General features: G+C 67.3%; 2 protein-coding genes across 13 annotated transcripts; both read right to left on the bottom strand.

The window, feature by feature from the left end:
* Positions 1 to 218: 218 nt before the first annotated feature.
* LOC142038257 (actin filament-associated protein 1-like 2) lies at positions 219 to 7,813 on the bottom strand. Of its 8 annotated transcripts, none has more exons than XM_075043515.1 (17): positions 7,664 to 7,813; positions 4,661 to 4,789; positions 4,472 to 4,546; positions 4,277 to 4,371; positions 3,930 to 4,020; positions 3,640 to 3,857; positions 3,383 to 3,562; positions 3,081 to 3,164; positions 2,782 to 2,881; positions 2,489 to 2,706; positions 2,269 to 2,399; positions 2,055 to 2,175; positions 1,853 to 1,946; positions 1,547 to 1,696; positions 1,273 to 1,433; positions 1,067 to 1,177; positions 232 to 961 (listed from the first exon to the last, which is right to left on the bottom strand). In XM_075043515.1, the coding sequence occupies exons 1-17, from the start codon at positions 7,677 to 7,679 to the stop codon at positions 935 to 937; spliced, it is 2,001 nt and encodes a 666-aa protein (XP_074899616.1). In that variant the 5' UTR covers positions 7,680 to 7,813; the 3' UTR covers positions 232 to 934. The 8 variants fall into 8 exon arrangements, with proteins under 8 accessions (XP_074899614.1, XP_074899613.1, XP_074899612.1 ...); XM_075043517.1 differs by having other exon boundaries at positions 235 to 961; positions 4,277 to 4,353; XM_075043513.1 differs by lacking the exon at positions 7,664 to 7,813 and having other exon boundaries at positions 219 to 961; positions 1,853 to 1,940; positions 4,661 to 5,642.
* Positions 7,814 to 7,930: 117 nt separating this feature from the next.
* DMTN (dematin actin binding protein) lies at positions 7,931 to 17,777 on the bottom strand. 5 transcript variants are annotated; one of them, XM_075043506.1, is made up of 17 exons: positions 17,522 to 17,775; positions 13,188 to 13,251; positions 12,829 to 12,885; positions 12,212 to 12,286; positions 11,874 to 12,029; positions 11,693 to 11,737; positions 11,469 to 11,577; positions 11,270 to 11,326; positions 11,046 to 11,198; positions 10,822 to 10,931; positions 10,629 to 10,734; positions 10,439 to 10,503; positions 10,283 to 10,331; positions 9,887 to 9,942; positions 9,635 to 9,694; positions 9,461 to 9,541; positions 7,931 to 9,375 (listed from the first exon to the last, which is right to left on the bottom strand). In XM_075043506.1, exons 3-17 carry the CDS (start codon positions 12,844 to 12,846, stop codon positions 9,262 to 9,264), a joined length of 1,254 nt encoding a protein of 417 aa, XP_074899607.1. In that variant the 5' UTR covers positions 12,847 to 12,885; positions 13,188 to 13,251; positions 17,522 to 17,775; the 3' UTR covers positions 7,931 to 9,261. The 5 variants fall into 5 exon arrangements, with proteins under 5 accessions (XP_074899607.1, XP_074899610.1, XP_074899608.1 ...); XM_075043509.1 differs by lacking the exon at positions 17,522 to 17,775 and adding an exon at positions 14,099 to 14,219 and having other exon boundaries at positions 11,874 to 12,049; XM_075043507.1 differs by lacking the exon at positions 17,522 to 17,775 and adding an exon at positions 14,099 to 14,216.

Genomic DNA, 17,777 nt, shown 5'->3' with positions numbered 1-17,777 from the left:
TGGGGTCGGGGGGGAATTGCGGAGGGGGGGGGGGGCGGTTGGAGAGGTGTTGGGGCTGGGGGGGGGGGGTTGGAGGAGGATTTGGGGTGGGGGGTTTGGAAAGGTCCCTTAGACCTAAAATTGCTCCGGGGGAAGCCCTTGGGGGGGGACAGGGACCCCCCCGTGCACCGGGACGGGGACAGCCCCCCCTGCACACCTCGCACTGGGATGAGGACAGCCCCCCCCCCCTCCCCAGGACAAGAACAGCCCCCTCCCCAGCTCACCTCTTCCCACAGCACAACCCGGTAGAAGCCAAGTCTTACCATTTTTTTTAATATTTTTTTTTTTTTTAATCCTTAAAAAAAACCCCAACATGTTTCTACAATTAAAAACAAGCCATGACAAACACAGCTGCTGGAAAGCAGCCCAGGGCCCAGCCCGGGTCCCGCCAACTCCAGGGAAGGTGCAATTAAGTGCCCTAAGCAGCCCCCAGCTGCGTGTCCCCCCCCCAGCTTGCCTGATCCAGGGTGTATCCGCACCCAGCCCTGTGAGTGGGTGTCCCTGGGTGGGGGGGGATGGACGACCGGGGTGCTGCCGGTGCACCATTTTGACCAGACCCGCATCAGGGTCAGAGCCAGCAGCTCACGAGGTTGCAACCACAAAATCTGTGCCCCAGATGGGCGAGAAGGCAGCGAGCCTGTGAGGGGCTCACCACCCTCCAGCCCTCATGCCAGAGAAACTAGAAACCCACAGACGGAGAGTTTATATGTATATATATATATATATATATAAAAAATAGATGTGCGTAGTTGTAGCATTGATATTGATGGCTAAAAAACAGATACCAGGCTGGTCCTGCACGATCCACGTGCAGCCCTACGTTCTGCTGAGAGATGCCCGGTCTGGCAGGTACGTTTGCGTGTCGGGGGCTGCCTCAGGGCCGCTGCAGCACTGGTCACATCGCAGACTTCATCTCCCACTCCTGGAGAGCGCCCGAGACGGGTGGTCAACCCCCTGCATCCCACCGCCACGTGTGGTACCCGGCTCACCTTAACTCTGCCCACCCCACGCAGGTCCCGGCCGGTACCTTTCTCTTCTGCAGCACTTTTCCCTTTTCGACGAGGACCGGGGAGGGAGATGGCTTCAGGGCACTCTTCGCCGATGCGGTGCGCTTCAACAGCGGCGCGAGGAATGAACCCTGCCGGAAAAACGAAGCGGAGAGAGGGCGATGCCTGCCCTCCTGAACCCTTCATGCTCCCCGCAGCCTCTGCCCGTCCCCAGTGTCCCCCCAACCTCGGAGCCAGCCGAGCTGGCGGTAGCGGCGATGTGACCCTTCAGCGACTTGCCAATGGCCAGCAGGTTCATCTCGGAGCCGGCTTTCAGCCTGCCCTTCATGCGGCAGGCCCTCTCCAGCTGCCCCACCTTCTCCTCCAGTTTGGGGAAGGCTCTCTTCCCTGCAAGGACAGCAGGGGCACTGCCAAGCCTGGGTACCCCTCGACCCTGCCGGCTGCTCGGGCAAAGGCCAGGCACCCCCCGGCAAAGGGGCAGATCCCCTCTGCGCTCCTACCGATGAGGATATCCAGCCCGTCCCGAGCCCCTTTCCTCTCGGGAAGCGTCAGGGTGCGCTGGGACTGGGGGAGATCCCTGCTCCGGAGCTCGGGGCTCACCTTCGCCCGCTGCGGGCTGGCAGCCCTGTCCCGGAGAGCTGCCGCCGATGCTGGGGTGGAAGGGCAGAGGAAGGATGCTCAGGAGGAAGGGCAGAGGAATCGCGGCACATCACCGTGCTCGTGGGCACCGCAACCTCCATCCCAGGGCTGGGGTGCACGGGGGGACCCCACTGCTCCCCTGGATGGAGCATCCAGCCCCTGCTCACCTGCGCTGCCCAGGGCATTGCTGCAGGCACCGGCGGGCAGCGCAGACACGGGTCTCTTGCGCTGCCCCGGCACTGCTCGGTCCAAGCTCTGCTGCTGCGGAAAGAAGCCCGGGAGAAACCCGTGGGCAAGCGGATGGTGGGATCCCGTCCCCCTCACCCTGGGGCTTGCGTGGGGGTGCCAAGGTGCATCAGCAGAGGTTACCAGCTGCTGCAGGCGCTCCACATTGGAGTAGAGATGGTTGGGGACCTCGGTCGGTGGGAGCTGCCCGAAGGGGTCATCCATGTAGGCGTTGGGGGTCGGGACACGGCGCAGCAGCAGCCCGCTGCAAGAAGGACGGGGGTCCCGTTACTGCCTGCGGCCCCGCAGCAGAGCAGGAGGGCTGGGGCCGGCCGTGCCCCGGCCAGCATCTCCTTACCCAGCAGCAGGGCAGCTGCTGGCATCGCCCAGCCTGGGGGTCTCGGTGGGGGTCCTGTTGCCGGCTGGGTCCCCTCCTCCCCTGGCCCGCAGGGTCTTCAACCAGGCTTCCCTCTCCTCATCCGAACAGGTCTGGCACGGGGCAGAGGGTCCAGGCTCAGCGGGTCTCCCCCCGGGGCGAGGGACACGATGGGTGCTGGGGTGCCACGGCGGTTGCTCACCTGCAGCAGGGCGAGCTCCCGGCCCCGCTGGGCGATGCGGATGCGGAGGCGCTGGGGGGACCCGGCGGCCGCCCCCGGGGAGACCTCGCAGCCCTCCAGCCGCAGGGCGCAGACGGGGCGCTGGGCACCGCCGGGCTCGGGGAACATACGCAGGGCTCCCTGCCGCACCGCACACCACAGCCGCTGCCACCGCCCGCGCAGCCGCACCGCCAGGAAACCTGTGGGTGCATCCCCCATCAGCGGTGGCACGGGGTGCGGGGACACCCCCTCGTCCAGGTCCCCGCACACAGCACCTCCTTTAGCATCCTCTCCGGGCCGGGAGCTGCGGGCAGGGCTCTGCTGGGAGCAATCCTCCTCCTTCTCCTCCTCCTTGCTGAGCTGGGAGCCGGCAGCCTGAGAATGGAGATCCAGAGAGCCCCGTCCCCAGCGGGTTTTAAGCCCCCTGCACCCTGACCCCCACCCTACGCCAATGCAACCCTCCCCAGCATCGCCCAACAGGGACAGCAGGGCAGGGAATCGGGGTGTTCTCTCGAGACCCCTGGCAGCCCCTTTCCCGTGCCTGGGTTTCCCGGGGGAAGGACAAGCGGCTCACCCTGCTGAGCCTCGAGGAAGGTGATGCCGGGATGCTGATGGCTGCCAGCCCGCTCGGGGCATCGCTGCTGACCTCTTCGATCACCTGCCGAGGGAGAGGGGGAGTGCTGCAGCCCCGGGCTCCCGCTCCCCCATCTAACAGGATTCCAGATACCCCCCCAGATGGGAGAGGACCTGGGGACAGACAGGGTCGGGCCCCAGCCACTTCGGGAGCACCCCAGCAGGGCTGCGTCCCCGTTTTCTCCCTGCCCACCCCTCCCTCCTGCCCACGCAGAGCTCTGCCAGGCTGCAACACCTCCAAACCTTCCTCCAGTCCTCAGCCTGCTGCCGGCTCTGGAAGCCGATGACCAACGCCTCGCCCGCCGTCCCCGTCACCTTCAGGCTGTGCGGCATCTTCTTACCACGCTTGGCTTTGTAGGCGACGCGGCAGCCCCGTAGGTCCAGCTCCAGCACCGGCTGCGGGTCGGCGGCACACCTGAAGCACTAGGGAAGCACGGGGGGGTCGGCAGAGCTCGGGGACCCGCTCCCACCCTCCATCCATCTTCCTCCAGCTTTCTCACCAGCAGCACGTGCTCCCGGACGATGAAAAGCTGCTTTGCCCACTGCCCCAGCCAGCGCTTCCTCCAGAGAAAGCCGCAGAGCTGTGCTTCGGGGCGGCCGAGGGGTTCGGCATCGGGGCTGGCGGCCGGCGGCCGCCGCAGGTAGTGGGCACGGTCCGTCACGCCATCCTCATCCTCCCCGTACGACTCGTAGTGGCTGCTGTCGGTGTCGGCACCACCTGAGAGCCGGGAGGGTGTCAGGGTGCTGGGCGTACGTGGGTGCTGGGGAGGGGGTGCGATGGGGTGCTCACCGGAGCCGGTGCATCTGCCGGGGCCAAGGGGTTCGGCATCTTCGTAGGAGTCGTCGGCTGGTGGGAATGGTGAGATGCCCGGCACCTTGCTCTGGGGAGAGAAGGGATGCTCTGAAGGTGCTGCCCCCCCCCCGCATGAACCTCACGGGGTCCCCAAGGGACTGCCGGGGGGCTCTGCCCAAAGCTGGCAGCCAGCACGGGAACCTTCCCAGCCTGGTCGGATGCCCGTGCGAGCAAGGTTGCCGTGCGGGGATGGTCACCGGGTGCCCCTCTCCCATCCCTTGTCCCAGCACAAGCCCCCCCTCGTGCACCCGCAGCCCCCCAACCTCTCCGCCACCCCCCCTTACCCCTCCATGCAGGCTCAGGGTGCTGATCGGGCGGCACTCACAAGCTCTCCCTCCTGTTCCATCCACCATCCTGGTTCCTGGGGAGAAAAGCGGGACTGGCAGCCACGTGCCAGGTCGGCGAGGAGCCGGGCATCCCCGGCCGCACACGATGAGCCGCTGGCAGAGATGGGGTACGGGTCAGAACGTGCAACTCACCCGGGCTGGCCCGGCCCTGCGGGGTCCCCGGGGAAGGCGAGAGGCAGCGCATGATCATGTACTCTGCATCCTCTGCTGCGGGGGGAGCGTCCGGTCACAGCCCCGCTCCCAGCCCCTTCCCTGCCGCCCACCGGGCACTAAGCGGGGGGCTGCCCCGTCCCCCCCCGCTACCCGCAGACCCGCGCTCACACGGGGGGCTCTGCAGCCGGGAGAGGAGATCGGCCACCGACTTCTTCTTGGCCCGAGCCGCGGTGCTGAGGCTTTCCCGGTCCAGGATGAGCAGGAAGGACCGCAGGTCCGACAGCAGTTTGTCCAGGTCTGCGGGGGACAGGGATGTGCCATCATACCCCGCCAGAGGAGGGTGCAGGCAGGGTGCCTGTCCCCTGCCCACCGCACTGGGCAGGGCTGGCAGGGGCTCTCCGATGCCGAGCAAACAGACGGGGGGGTTTACGTGCCCCGTGCCGCCGGCCGTGCCCCCGCTCCCGGCACCTGCCCTGGCTCCGTACAATCCCGCTATTGATGGGCCTGGGGTTCCGGGGGAGGATGAGGAGGGGGGATGAGGACCCACGCCGCTGAAGGCTCCTCTGTGTGCGCTCACAGAGCGGGTTTGTTCCCGGTTGGGCGAGGGGAGCCGTGGCCGTGGGCCACGCCGGGCAGCCCAACGTGCTGCTCCTCTGTGCTGCGGAGGAGGAGGAGGAGGAGGAGGCACGGCACATGGGAGCTGCTGATGAAGGCTTCTCCAGGCATGCCGAAAATGCTGAGCATTCACCCGCTGCCCGCTCCGAGGGCAGGGAGCAGGGTCAGGGCTCAGCACCAGCCGGGGACCCCGACCCTGCTGTGCCAAGAAGGAGGGATGGAGCAGGACAAGGAACTGCTTTGTGCCTCCTCGTCCCAGCCGGGGAAGACGGGAGTCCCGCACTCTGCGGACAGCACTGCCTCCGTCCCGCAGCCCCCTCGAAGTGGAGGAGACCCGGAGGGCTATGGGCACGGGGACGGGGTCCCGAATGATGGTGGTCCCCTCAGCTCTGGGTCCATGCAAGTGTTTCCTGCGATGGAGAAGCACGTGGCAGAGCAGGACCATGCACAGCCCCAGCCTGGCCCCTCACCCCCTTCCCGCAGAACCCCCTCACCCTGGGCACCTCCGGCTGCCACCGCAGGAGCGGTCAGATGCCCCCCAGCCCCCCCACCACCCCCCCCCGGGTCCCTGCCTGCCTTCCCCTGGCTCCTTGCTGCTATGCATCTGGAAGTGGTTTGCATCACTCCGCTCCGGTCGCTCCGGGCTCTGCTCCCTGCTCCCAGCTGGGATAAAATGTTGCAGACCCGCTGTCGAAACCCACTGCCTCCTGGCACGGAGCCTGGCCGTGCCGGCTCCCCCCACGCCGCCCCGCTCTGCTCCCAGCCTCCCTCCTCGCCATCCCCCTGCCATTTCCCAACTGGAAGAGGGACAACCCCAGCGAAGCCACAGCCAGCTGGGAATGCTGCCCTGGCGACTCCCCGCAAAGCCCCGGCTGACCCCAGCATCCTCATGCCCTGCCATATCCCTGCATCCCGCATCGCTCCGGGCTGGCAGGGATGCAACGCATCCCCAAAGACAGCGGCAGCCTCCGGGGGAGGCAAGGGCAGGCCAGGGGGAAGGAGCCCGCGGTCCCACGTGTGTTACAGGCGACACGGGAGAAGGCTCTGCAGAGGTGTTGGCACGGGGGGGGGGGGAGCACTGTCCCCCTCCCCAGTGTCCCCAGCCGGGGAGCGCACACCCCTGCCCGGGGAGGGGGGAAGAGGAAACATCTGGCAGGGCAGCGAGGCTGAGCAATGCCGGAGCTGGGCCCAAACATCTGGATTTCCCTGGAAACTGGGGAAGGGAAAGGGGGGACCAACTCCCTGGGGGGACCAGTGGGGGGGGGCTGGGGCAGGGGCTGGCCGAATGGTCCTGTGGGCAGACTGGGAGTGTGTGTGTGGGGGGGGATGAGGACTGTCCCTCGTGCCCGGTGTGCCTGGCTCTTCCTCTCCCTCCCTTTCTCCTCTCCTCCACCCAGGCCAAATTCCTCGGCAATGACATCTCCGTCCACTCACCCCCCCTCAGCCCTCCCTGCACCCTGCCCCTGTGTTCCCCCACCCCGGCCGGCCCTCGATGCCCTCGGTGGGGCAGAAGAACCGTGTCCGGCGGTGCCCGGCCGTGCCCGCAGCCCGGATCGGAGCAGGCAGGGGTTGCCTTCACCCACGAGGCCACGCCAGCTGCCTGCTGCCTGGGCCAAGGGAAAGGAGCCGAGATGAAAAACAGCTGCCTCGGTCTCCAGGGCGGGAGGAAAACTCCCCCCAAACACACAACCGTCTCCTAGCAAAGTGCCCTGCTCCCGTGGGATGTGGCCCAGCCCGATGGCATCCTCATCCTCAGAGGAGGAGGAGGAGGAAGGAGAGAGCTGCCCAAGGGATGCCACGGGAGCGCAGGATCCCCGGTGATGCCAGCACCCGGGGGATTCGGGGCTGGCACCTCTGCCCCGCGGCCGTGTGCATTTTTCTCCGTGTAACGATGGGGAAGAGGTGCCCGGGCTCAGCCCTGGACCCCCGTGGGGTGCAAGGGGGGAGCAGGGGCTCGGGGTCACCCCAGGACCCCGCTCCGGAGCTCGGGGTGGCTCTCGCCCAGCATGGGATGACTCAGAGCAGGAGGCTGGAGGCTGCTCCTGGCCGCAGCGTGACCCGTCACTGCGGGGAGGCTCTGGGCCACGGCTCGAGGGTGGAGGCATTTCCCCCCCCCGAGCCGCTGCACCCCCAAATTACCCCAGGGAGGGTGCTGCCAGAAGCCCTGGCGTCCCACACCCCGCCACGGCACCGCGCACTGGCACCCCACCGTGTTCGGGGGGGGGGGGCACGCGAGCACCCCATCCCTGCCCTGACCCCCCCAGCCCTGACACCCACACCTTCTCCCTTGCACCCCCTTCCCTCCCCAGCACCCATCCCACAGCCCCACGCACCTTCCCACCGCCCCAGACCCCCGCTCTCCCCCTTTTCCACGCTCTTTTGCACGCTCTCCTCCTTCCCACGCACCCCTTTTCCCCTTCCACCCCCCTTTTACACGCTCGTGTCCCCCCCCGCTGCCTCAAGCACACTCTCTACCCTCTCTTCCACCCTTTTGCAGGCTTGCACACCCCCCCACCCTGCAGCCTTGCACCCCTTTGCACCCCCCCCCCCCCGTACCTCTCTGCCGAGCCATGGTGCGGGTGCGCTCACATCGCGGCTGGACCGGGACCGGGACCGGGACCTGGACCGGGACCGGGGCAATGTTGGCCCGGCCCGGCTCGGCTCTCACACGCCCTGCGGGCCCCCAGCACAACACAACCCGACCGGGGCGGGGGGAGAGGCGGGGAAGGGCTCCGCATCCTCCTCGGAGCACCACCGCCATCTGCAGGGACCAGGGGCTGGGGGCGGGCGGGGGGGGGGGGAAGCAAAGGAGCGGAGCCGGGCTGGATAAAGCCATTTCACCTTTAATTGTAAGCAAAAAACCACTCTCACGCGGATTCTCCGACACCAGCAAATAAAATAAACTCTAACAAAACAGAGAAAGTGAATCACTGTAGTCCAGTCAGAAAACAAACCCATATTTATATATATATTTATAGATATGTCGTTTGTAGAGTAGCAGTGAAAGGCAAGTATGGGCCAGTGATTTCCCGATAAATTACATTCTTTACATCCCAACAAGGTCTAGCGGCTGGAAAGTGGCTGGAAACAGAAACTGGGGAGCGTGGGGGGGGGGGGGAGGCCAGGGGTGCAGGGGCAGAGGGGTCCTGCCCAAAACAAGTGCCCAAAGAGAGGATGGGAGAGGTGCGAGAAGGGAAGGTGCGAGAAGGGAAGGTGCTGCCCGGTGCCGAGCCCTGCCTGCACGGCCGTGGGGGGGCCAGGCAGCGCTGCCCACATGCCGGTGGCCGCGGTGCCCATCGAGCCGTGCCCTGCTTCTTTTTTGCCCGGCTGCATCGCCCCGGTTCATCGCCCCATCGCCCTGCTGCATCCCCCCGGTGCATCAGCCCGCTGCGGGCATATCTGCAGTTAGAAATGCAGCAGGAGCTGCCTCAGAGACCCCGGCTCTGCCACCCCCTGCCCCATCCCAGGGTGTTCCACCTCACCGGCATCCCAGCCCTACCCTCTGCCAGCCCAGTGCCGGGCAGGTTTTGGCAGTGTACGTGTCCTTGTGGTCCTCGCTGCAGCAGCTGGCACAGGAGGGACCGGGGGGGGGGGATGTTAAAAGGGGGGCTGGAGGTGGGGGGCAAGGTGGGAGACTGGCCTGGCTTTGCAGGGAGCACATCGGCCTGGCAGTGAGTCGGCTCCCAGGCTCTTCCCAAACCTCGGGGTGAACGTGTGGGGGGGCAGAGGGGCACCCCGGGTGCGGGGGCTGGAGGCGGCTGACCCCCGGGAGGAGGGAAGCCACCCCGCTGTCCGTGTGCCGGAGTCGGCACGCTGCCAGCCGGCCAAAAGCAGAAGCCAGGCACTGCTCCTGCCAGTGTGCCCAGGGGGAAGAGGGGGGCACGAAGCACAGAGATGCCCCCCCTCCCCTCCTGGCTGAACCGTGCCTGCTCCGGACCGGGGTCTGCCCCCAGCCCCATCACCCCGCTGCGAGCCGAGCGGCGGAGGCAGTTTTGAGCCCCCCCCCAAGCCCTTTTCCCGCAGGAGGAGTGAGGAGGGGGACAGAGCCGGGGGGTCCGGGGGAGAGGGGAAGGGGGGATCCTAGTAAAAACCGGCTGAGAGCCCTAAAGCGGTTACACGGCGCGACACGGACTGAGCTCGGGGCCGAGGCGAGCTCAGAAGAGGAAGGCTTTCTTCTTCAGCTCGTTGCGCTTCCAGAGGGCCAGCTTGCTGAACTCCTCGGGGGGCATCTCGAAGACCCGTAGGAAATCCTCAGGGGAGAGGTGCCGCTGCGGGGAGGGGGGGGAGAGGAGGGTGATGGGGTGACGGGTCCCCCCTCTCTGTGCCACCCCCGACCCCAGTTCGGCTCCTTACCTCCAGCCTGGTCCTGTCCACGCCGGGCGGCAGCTTCACACGGCCTCGGTTTGTCACCATCAGCATTTCGTAGGGGTAGATCTGCAAGGGTTGGAGGGGGGGGGAGGCTGTAAGACCCTCTCTGCAGCCCCCCACCAACCCTGCCTAAGCCCCCGCAGCCCCCAGCCCCCTCACCTTTTGCTCCAGCATGCTGGGCAGCGAATTGCCTCTGTCCATGCGCCCACGCTGGCCGTTCTGGGGGGGCAAAACCTGACATCAGCCGTGACCCCCATCTCTCCAAAGGGCTGCCCTCTCCCACCCGAAATGAAGCCAAGGTGATGGGCTCCAGCCCAGGGACAGGCGCACCCACCCTCCCCACACTCCCCTCTCCCTAATGGGACCCATCGCAGAGGTGGCCCTGGTGTCCGTCCGTCCCCCCCAACATACATCACCCTCTCGCTGGGTCTCCACACTGGCAGCCAGATGACTGCTTACCTGCAGACCTGGAAAACAGAGAGGAGCAGGGCTCAGCCCCAGGGACCCTCTGCTGTATGCCCCCCCCATCCTCCCCCAGGCAATGACAAGCCCCGAGAGGTGGTTTTCCACCCTCTGCTGAGCCCAGGCTTGCCCTGGCATCCCCCATCCCTGGGAACATCCCGCATCCCTGGGGAGATCCCACATCCCTGGGGAGATCCCCGCATCCCTGGGGAGATCCCCGCATCCCTGGGGAGATCCCACATCCTTGGGGAGACCCTCCATGCCTGGGGACATCCCCGAATCCCCAAGGACACCCCCCCATCCCTCATCCCCAGGGTCATCCCCAAGCCACGGGCTGACGCTCACCTGGACTTCCCTTCTCGCTGCCCACCGAGCTGAACTCTGCCGACTGCAGCTGCAAGGGGACGGGGGACAGCATGAGAGCGGTGCCACCCCCAGACCCCCCCCCCCCCCGAGGCCGTGTGGCCCTGGCAGCGTGGGGGCAGCTGCCTGCCCACTCACCCGGGTGAGGGTGCTCCTGCCAGAGGCGGGCAGCGAGGAGCTCTTGTAGCTCCCCATGTGCAGAGCTGCAAGAGAGCGAGAGACCGTCAGAGGTGCAGGCAGGGCTGTGGGAGCTGGCAGGGGTGCAGGCAGCCGGAGCCACCGAGTGCGGAAGGGAAGGGATGGGATGCGGGAAGAGCATCCCACGTACACGTGTGGAAAGGTGTCCGGTCTGGCAGTGAGCGGGTTTTTCTCCGGATAGGGAGAGATTTCTCCATCTCCTCCTTCAGGATCAGCTTCCCGAGGTTGGAGGTGACCTGGGGGCGAAGGGACACGGGTGGGGGTCAGTGTCAGCATGTCCCCAGCCCCTCCCAGGGTGCCCACCCGCCTGCTCTGCCCCTCACCTTGCTCAGCTCCTGCCTCTGGAGCTCCCGCAGGTTCTTCATCTCCTCCGTCAGGTCCTCCTCCTCCTCCTCCCCTCTCTTGGAGGCCATCCGCTTCCTCCACTCTGTCTCTGGGGGAGAAGGGGGGTCGTTATATCCATTCCCAGCACCCCTGTGGGGTCTTGGAGGGCAGATAAACCCCCTGGTGCAGCCCACTCCCTCGCCTGCCCCCATTCCCCACCTACCCACGACGGCCAGGGACGGGGGGCACGGCCAGTAGTCAGTCTCAATCTTGGCAGGCTGGTTGGGGTCTGGGGGCTGCGCTGCCGGGAACTTGGAGGATTCGATGATCAAATCCTCTATGAGATGCTTCCCGTGGTGGGCGCCGGGATGGTGCTCTGCGGGGCACAGGGGGGGTGAGGCAGCGCCCTGGGGTGCCCCATCCCATGGGACAGACCCCCCCGCTCACCTTTCTGCCTATAGATCGGAGGCTTCTTGTATATGTTGAGCTCCGTCGTGTCAGTCTCTGCAAGGAAAAAGGGGGTTGGGGGACGGGAATAGGGAGCTCACGGCTCTGGAAGGGTGCTTGCCCAGACCCCCTAGTCTGCGCTGGGGCTCAGGGTCAGGCGACACTGGGGAGGGGGTGTCACGATACTGGGGGACCGTACCGGGTCGGTGGAAGTGCTGTACACTGCTGCGGGCCGAGCTGCTGCCCTGGCGAGAGGTGGGCTGCGGGGCACTGCCGGGGGTCCGGCTCTCCAGCCATTCCCGGATGACCTGCGGGCAAGCGGAGCCTGTGAGCAGCGAGACCCCGGCAATTCGGCATCGCCCCCCTCCTCCTCAGAGCCCCTGCGTGCATCCCAGAGCTGGGGCAAGCGGCGTCAGTACTCACCTCCGGAGATGGAGGAGGAGAGATGGATTTGGGAGACAGGGAGCGCTGCAGAAGGCAAGAAGCAGTTTATTCTGGCAGCCCCACATCTGCCCTCTGGGACCCCTCTCTCTAGGGGGGGGCTTTCCCCCACTGGTCCCCCCAAAACAACCAGGGGATGCAGGTGGCCCCGGGGCACCCTCACCTCTCGGCTCCGGGGTAGCTCCACGTGCTCCATGAGCGAGTAGGTGAAATGGGGTTCGTAGATCATCAAGTCGGGGCGCTCGATGTCCAGGATCGCTTTGTCCTTGGGGATGGCGGCCAGGTCCTTGTAGCCTAGAACCTCATTGTCCATTTTGGCCTGGAAGGAAGGAAAAGCACCTTCGTTTTTGGGTGCAGAAAGGAAACAATGAGGAACGGCGAGGGCTTCCCTGGGGCTGGCATCTTCCGTGGCCCCACCAGGGTGACGGAGAGGGTTTGGGGAGGAACATCCCGACCCCACGGATGGAGGGATGTGGTGGGGAGACATGAGCGACCTCTTACCACGATGCTGGAGGGCGATCCGGGGACGCTGGACCCACGGGAGGAACAGACGCTCCCAGGGGAGGTCAGAGGTTGCTGGAAGGAAAAGGGGAGATTTTAGCAAAGCTCACCCTCAACACTGCCAGCCCAGGAAGGGGCTCAGGGTCACAGTGAGGACCCCGGGGCATGGCAGGGGGGCCGGGGGACACCCCTGTGCCCCATGGACCTCAGCGCACCGGGGCAAAACGTCCTTGGGGATGGGGTATTTCTGGGTGGGCTCTGGGGTCTCCTTTGCTTCAGCGTTGTGGTTCGGGGCAGGGGACGAGCCGGGAGGTGACAGTGGCTTGGCCAGGACACGTTGCCACTAGATGGTGCTGCCAGGCTGGGCTGGGGGGAGGAGGAGGAGGAGGAGGAGGAGGAGGAGGAGGAGGAGGAAGAAGAGGAGGAGGAGGAAGGCAGGGCCCTGCTAGCAGCATCCCAGGGTGACTCTGCCGATGTCCTTGGCCACCAGCCCCTGGGTACCTTCCCTAGGTACAGGGCTCCCCACTGCCCGCATGCCCCCAGCACCCTGCCCTATACCCCCAGCACCCTGCCAACCCCCAGCACCCTGCCCATGGGCCCCCCCCCACCCCGCTTACCTTCTGCAGTCTTTCCATTCAGCTGCGGGCTGGAGGGGCTGTGTCAGTCACAGGGTCCTGCATGGGGAGAGCAGGGGCTTCGGGGCACTGCCAGGGTGGGCACGGAGCACCCTGAGGTTGGTCCTAGGGTGAGGCGGGGGGCAGAGCCCAGCTTCCCACCACCCTCCCGCCACGGGGCTGAGCCCGGCAGCCCCCCACGCACCGGACCCTAATGCAGCACAAGGCCAGCACGGTCCCACTGTCAAATATTCACGCGCTGGCAGCAGGACAGGCTTGCGAGGGGGATGCCACCGTCCCCGGGGTGGCCAAATGGCTCTGGGTCTATGCCCCGGGGCAGGGCATGCCGGACCCCCACTCACCGCCGCCTCTGTGGCTCCACATCCCTCTGGGTGCTAACGCCGGGCTGGGGCTCGGGTGCTGCCTCTGCAAAGGAGACGAGAAAGGTGAGAGCGGCTTGCGGGACGACAACGGTGTGAAGTTCAACCTTGTCCTCCCAGCTTCCCTGCAAATCCCCGCTCCGGGTGCCCGCAACACCCTGCCCTGCTGCGTGCCGCTCCTGCCCGTGCCGGCTGCCGGCCCCGCTGCCCGGCGGTGGCTGCTGACGAGCGTTGGCAAGCGGAGCAGAGGTAATGAAGCCCTTTGTCAAGCGGCAGCGAGCAGCCTCGAGAAGGCTCCAGCAGCGGCGGGACGGACGTGCTGTGCTCAGCCCCTGCCCCACAGCCCCCGGGGCCTGAGCCCTCCCTGTGCTTTAAACCCACAATGCCACAGACAAAGGGGAAAATTCCCCATTCTCCTCAAAACTTCTCCTTTCAGAGGGGAGGGCGCTGGGAAAAACCTCGTGCGATCCAGGCAACAACAGCAACAGCAGGGGCAGAGCCCTCCAGCCTTGAAGCCCCCCCCCCGGCAGCCTGTGCGTGGGGCTGGGGAGATGCCATCGCCTCTGGGGACCCCCAAACCCCGCTGTCCCCCGGCCCCACGGCTCCCAGCACGGGCGCAGAGTCCATCCCTGCGGGATGTAGAGATGGAGAAGGACCAGATCTGACAAAGCCCAGAGCATCCTCCAGCTGCCGGCAACCAGCCCGGCACGAGGTACCGCCCTGGGCTCGCTCTGCCGAGGGTTGAGCCAGGACGAGGAGGCTCTGCCGGCGGCTCCGGGCTTGAGCCTCTCCATGCAGGCATCACCCCTCCTTTGAGACCACCCTGCCACAAATAACCCCCGGCTTTGGCACTTGGCGGGGGGTCCTGACCCTCTCACACCCATGCTCAGCACCTTCCAGCCCTCCCAAGGATCCGCAGGAGCCGGTGCCGGTGGAATGGGCACCCCCGGATTGGCATCGAGCGCGGTACAAGGCGGCATCACCCGCGCACCCGTGAGCTCACGCTTTTCCAGCGGCAGAGCCGGGGCAGCCCCCCGCCTCCAGCTGGCACCCCACGGCGCTGGGGGGCACGGGCGGGCTTTGGTGGGGGGGCAGGCGGCGGGGACGCGGTGGGACGTGGTGGCGGTGGCAGCGAGCAGATGGATGAGATAGCAAATGGCAGGAGGCAGTGGAAGCGGCAGAGGCCGGCGGGAGGGTGGGTGCGGGGACGGGTGGATGCGGATGCCGGCGGGGAAGGAAAACAAGCCTGAGCCAGGGGTGCGGAGAGATGCCGCGACGGAGACGAAGGGCTGGCGAGGGGTGCCGGGGCTGGACAGCCGGCTCCGGTGCTGTGTCCCCCCCCCATCCAGGGGACATGGGGACATCTTATCTTTTGCGAGCAGGGGAGCCACCGCCCCAATGGCAGGCTCTTTCCCCATGGCAACCTCCCCGGCAGCCCTCGCTGGCAGGTTCCCTGCACGCTCCCTTGCTCGGCCAAGATAAGGCCGATGCAGCACGTGTTTGGGATTTTCCGGGCCAGGAGGGCAAGGGGGAGCAGGGTGAAGTGTGGGGGGGTAACACCGTGGCCCCCCTCCCGGAGCGATGCTGCGGGTAGCCACGGTGCTTCGCCGGAGCGGGGAGAGAAAGGTGCTGGGCAGGGATGCACGGGAAGAGGAAGAGCGACGGAGGGAAGGATGGACAGACAGACGGACCACGTGCCGGAGGGGGCTCGCCAGGCTGCAGGGGTGCCACCCCCCAGCTGCACAGCACATCCCGGGGGTGGGGGGGGGCCGTGGGGAGGGCTGCCGCTGCAGCGGGAAGAGGCCAGTTCCCTCCTCCCCACCCCGAGGAAATCCGGATTTGACTTTTCGCAGCCGCCAAAGCCATCAGCGCCCGGCACTCGGGCCAAGGGCCAGGCTGCAACGAACCCCCTCGCCCGGGGAGGGGGGGGAGTAGGCAGGGACCCCCAGCCTTCCTCCCCTCTCCCTCCTCTTCCTCCTCACTGCCTGCCTTGCCCTTGCCTTCGTGCTGGGCACGGGCATCCTGCTGCCCCCACAGCTGCCCCGGCTCCCCGCCAGCAGCAGAGGGGGGGGACACACGGCGGGGTCACAAGTTCCCTGAACAGACGGTTCCCGACAGTCCTGGGAACGGTGTCCGGTGCTTCCCAGCCCAGCCCCGGCCTCCTCCTCCTCCTCCTCTTCCCACCGCAACCCCCAAACAAACACAGCACAGGAGAGGCGCCGAGCATCGCATCCTCCCTGCCTCGCCGGGGGAAACCGAGGCATCGCCGCACACGGGGGGCCCCACCGGCAACTCGATCGCGGCAGAGCCGAGCCGGCGGGGAGCACGTGGGTCCCCGACCCACGTCTCACCGGTGTCCGGTTCCTCCTTTGTCCTGTTTCTCGTCCTTTCCCTCCCCGCCGGAGCATCGCCCGGCAGAGGGGAGCGACCCTTCGGCTATTGACAGCCCATTGCTTCCGTGCCATTGCACCCTTCCCGGCGCGGCCCTGCCGAGGGACGCCTCGGTGGCCTTAAAAGCCACCAGCTGCCAGCGCCTGGCCCCTGGGATTTTTCCATCCCCTGAACTGGAGGGTGCACCCTGCCCGCCCCCCCTCCTATGGACACAGAGCTGCTCTGTGCCTCAGTTTCCCTGGCTGGGGCGAGGCGGGGAACAGCAGCAATCCGCCTTCTCCATCCAGGAGCGGCTGAAGGGGGCATTTCCACCTCCTCCGGCTGTTCGCTCCCTCCCATCCGAGGGATCTGGGCCAACCCAGCTGCTCTCCTGGCCCCCCAGCCCTGCCAGGAGGCTCTGAACCCCCCAACAAGTTTCGAGTGGGGATGCCTGGCGCTCACCCTTAAACTCCTGGATGGGGGGGGGGATCCATCCCAGGCCCCCCTGCCCCGATGGCCACGCCGCAGCCCGCTTTGGTTAGCGGTTCACGTGGCACGTAATCTGGGATTAAAATGGGATTAGCCTGCTCATCCCGCACGCGGAGGCGCCGGGAGGGACCCACCAGGGGTGTGCGTGGAGGCCGCGTCCCTCCGGGGCTCCCGGCGTGGGGCTGGTGGTGGCCCCGGTCCCCAAGGACACCCCCCCCTCCCCAAGCTCCGCCGACCCCGGACACCACCCCGCGGGATGCCCCGCGTCGAGCACCTTGGGGGGTCGGTTCCCCGGGTACCCCGATGCCGTACACGGGGCCACCGCGGCGAGGCACCCACCTGGCAGGACGCCGGGTGGTGGGACGCGGCCGGGGGGCTCCTCGGGGCTGAGGTGGCAGCTGGTGGCCCAGGTCTTCCCGGGAGAAGTTGGGTTTAGCCCTGCCTGACCACCGGCCCCGCACGCCCACAGCCAGGAGCTGACCCCTCCCCGGGAGACGGCTCCATCCGTGGCCAAGAGCTGGGGGGCTAGGCTTTGCACCCTAGTTTCCCCCTCCCCACCTCAGGTAGCCCGCCGATGCTCCGTGGCAGCGAGGTGATGGGAGTTTGGCCCCTCGGTGCCTTGCCAGCGGAGCTGGAAGGGGCCAGGAGGAGCGGGGGGGGGGGGGGCTCCAAAATCCCGTGCCCGTGGCAAGACCCCGACCGCCACGGCCCCGCCACGCCGCACGCAGGGAGCGTCAAACCCCGTCACAGCCTGCGCCCCGGGGGGGGGGGGGAGTGGGATAAGGGTGCCCCCCCCGCTTCCAGCAACAGGGCTGAGACCCCACAAACTCACTCCACAAGTGGGGCTGGGAATGGCTGAGCTGCTCCAGCCTCCTCCCTTGGGACGCACGGTGGCAATGTCCCCAGGGAAGAAGGACAGCGGATGTCCCTGCTCTGCCGGCAGCGGCCGAGCCCTGCTGGGGGGGGGGGGGGGTCTCCCGGGGGGGTGAAGTGGGGTGCTGGGAGCACTGTGCTGCTGCGGAGGGGACACGGGTGGGAGTCCAGGGGAGGGGGGACCCCCATCAGCAATGGAGCCCGTGTCCCCGCCTCGGGTCACCGCCCTTCCCGTCCCCGCGGCCCCCCGGCAAGGGCAGCTGGCTTTGCGGTGCTGGGCTTAGGGAGGGGGCACGGCTGCAGCCCCCGGAAAAGATGGGCGACAAGATGTGGGGCTGTCCCCTGCTCCCCCCCCCCCCCATCTCCTCCCAGCCTCCCGGGAGCGGGGACTAACGCAGACCCAGGGGAGGGGGAGCGGCGGCACCGAAAAGCAACGGGAAAGCGAAAGGCGGCCGATATCGACCCTGATGAACCGGCCCCCCCCCACCAGACACCCCCCCCCCCCACCTCAAGCTGTGTCCCCCCCAGCCACGGCCACCTCCCTTCCCTCTCCCCACCGAACCACGCGGGGTACGGCCACTCACCTAGGGACGAGGACACCGCATACCTCCAGCCGTGGGGAGCTGCGGGGGGGGGACAACACTCCCTCGACCTCCTTCTTTTGCCTGGCCACCAAATTACCCCGTGGGCTGCCGGGCCGGCTGCCCCGGCTGCGGCCAAGCCACCGCCGGCGCGCTGCGGCGCGCATCCGAGAGCGTGACGGCCGGGCACGGGTGTGCGAGCGTGCGGGTGGGCGAGCCTATCTCCCAACCCCAGCACCGCGGCTGTGCCGCCCGCCGG

The sequence above is a fragment of the Buteo buteo genome, chromosome 12 (genome assembly GCF_964188355.1).
Source record: "Buteo buteo chromosome 12, bButBut1.hap1.1, whole genome shotgun sequence".
Lineage (NCBI taxonomy): Eukaryota > Metazoa > Chordata > Aves > Accipitriformes > Accipitridae > Buteo > Buteo buteo.
The sequence above is the reverse complement of the archived record's forward strand: the minus strand, read 5'-3'. Positions and strand labels throughout refer to the sequence as shown.

Bases quoted from the DNA above. Each gene is read 5' to 3' on its own strand.
- LOC142038257 (XM_075043511.1), bottom strand. From the start codon at position 5,552: ATGGTCCTGCTCTGCCACGTGCTTCTCCATCGCAGGAAACACTTGCAT. The intron at 3,563-3,639 runs GTGAGAAAGCTG...GTGCTTCCCTAG, and splicing joins TCCGGGAGCACGTGCTGCTG to TGCTTCAGGTGTGCCGCCGA. The intron at 3,165-3,382 runs GTTTGGAGGTGT...CTCCCTCGGCAG, and splicing joins AGGCTGAGGACTGGAGGAAG to GTGATCGAAGAGGTCAGCAG.
- DMTN (XM_075043506.1), bottom strand. The intron at 11,327-11,468 runs GTACGGTCCCCC...TTTTCCTTGCAG, and splicing joins ACAGCACTTCCACCGACCCG to AGACTGACACGACGGAGCTC. The intron at 9,376-9,460 runs GTAAGGAGCCGA...CCCTCCCCGCAG, and splicing joins TGGACAGGACCAGGCTGGAG to CGGCACCTCTCCCCTGAGGA.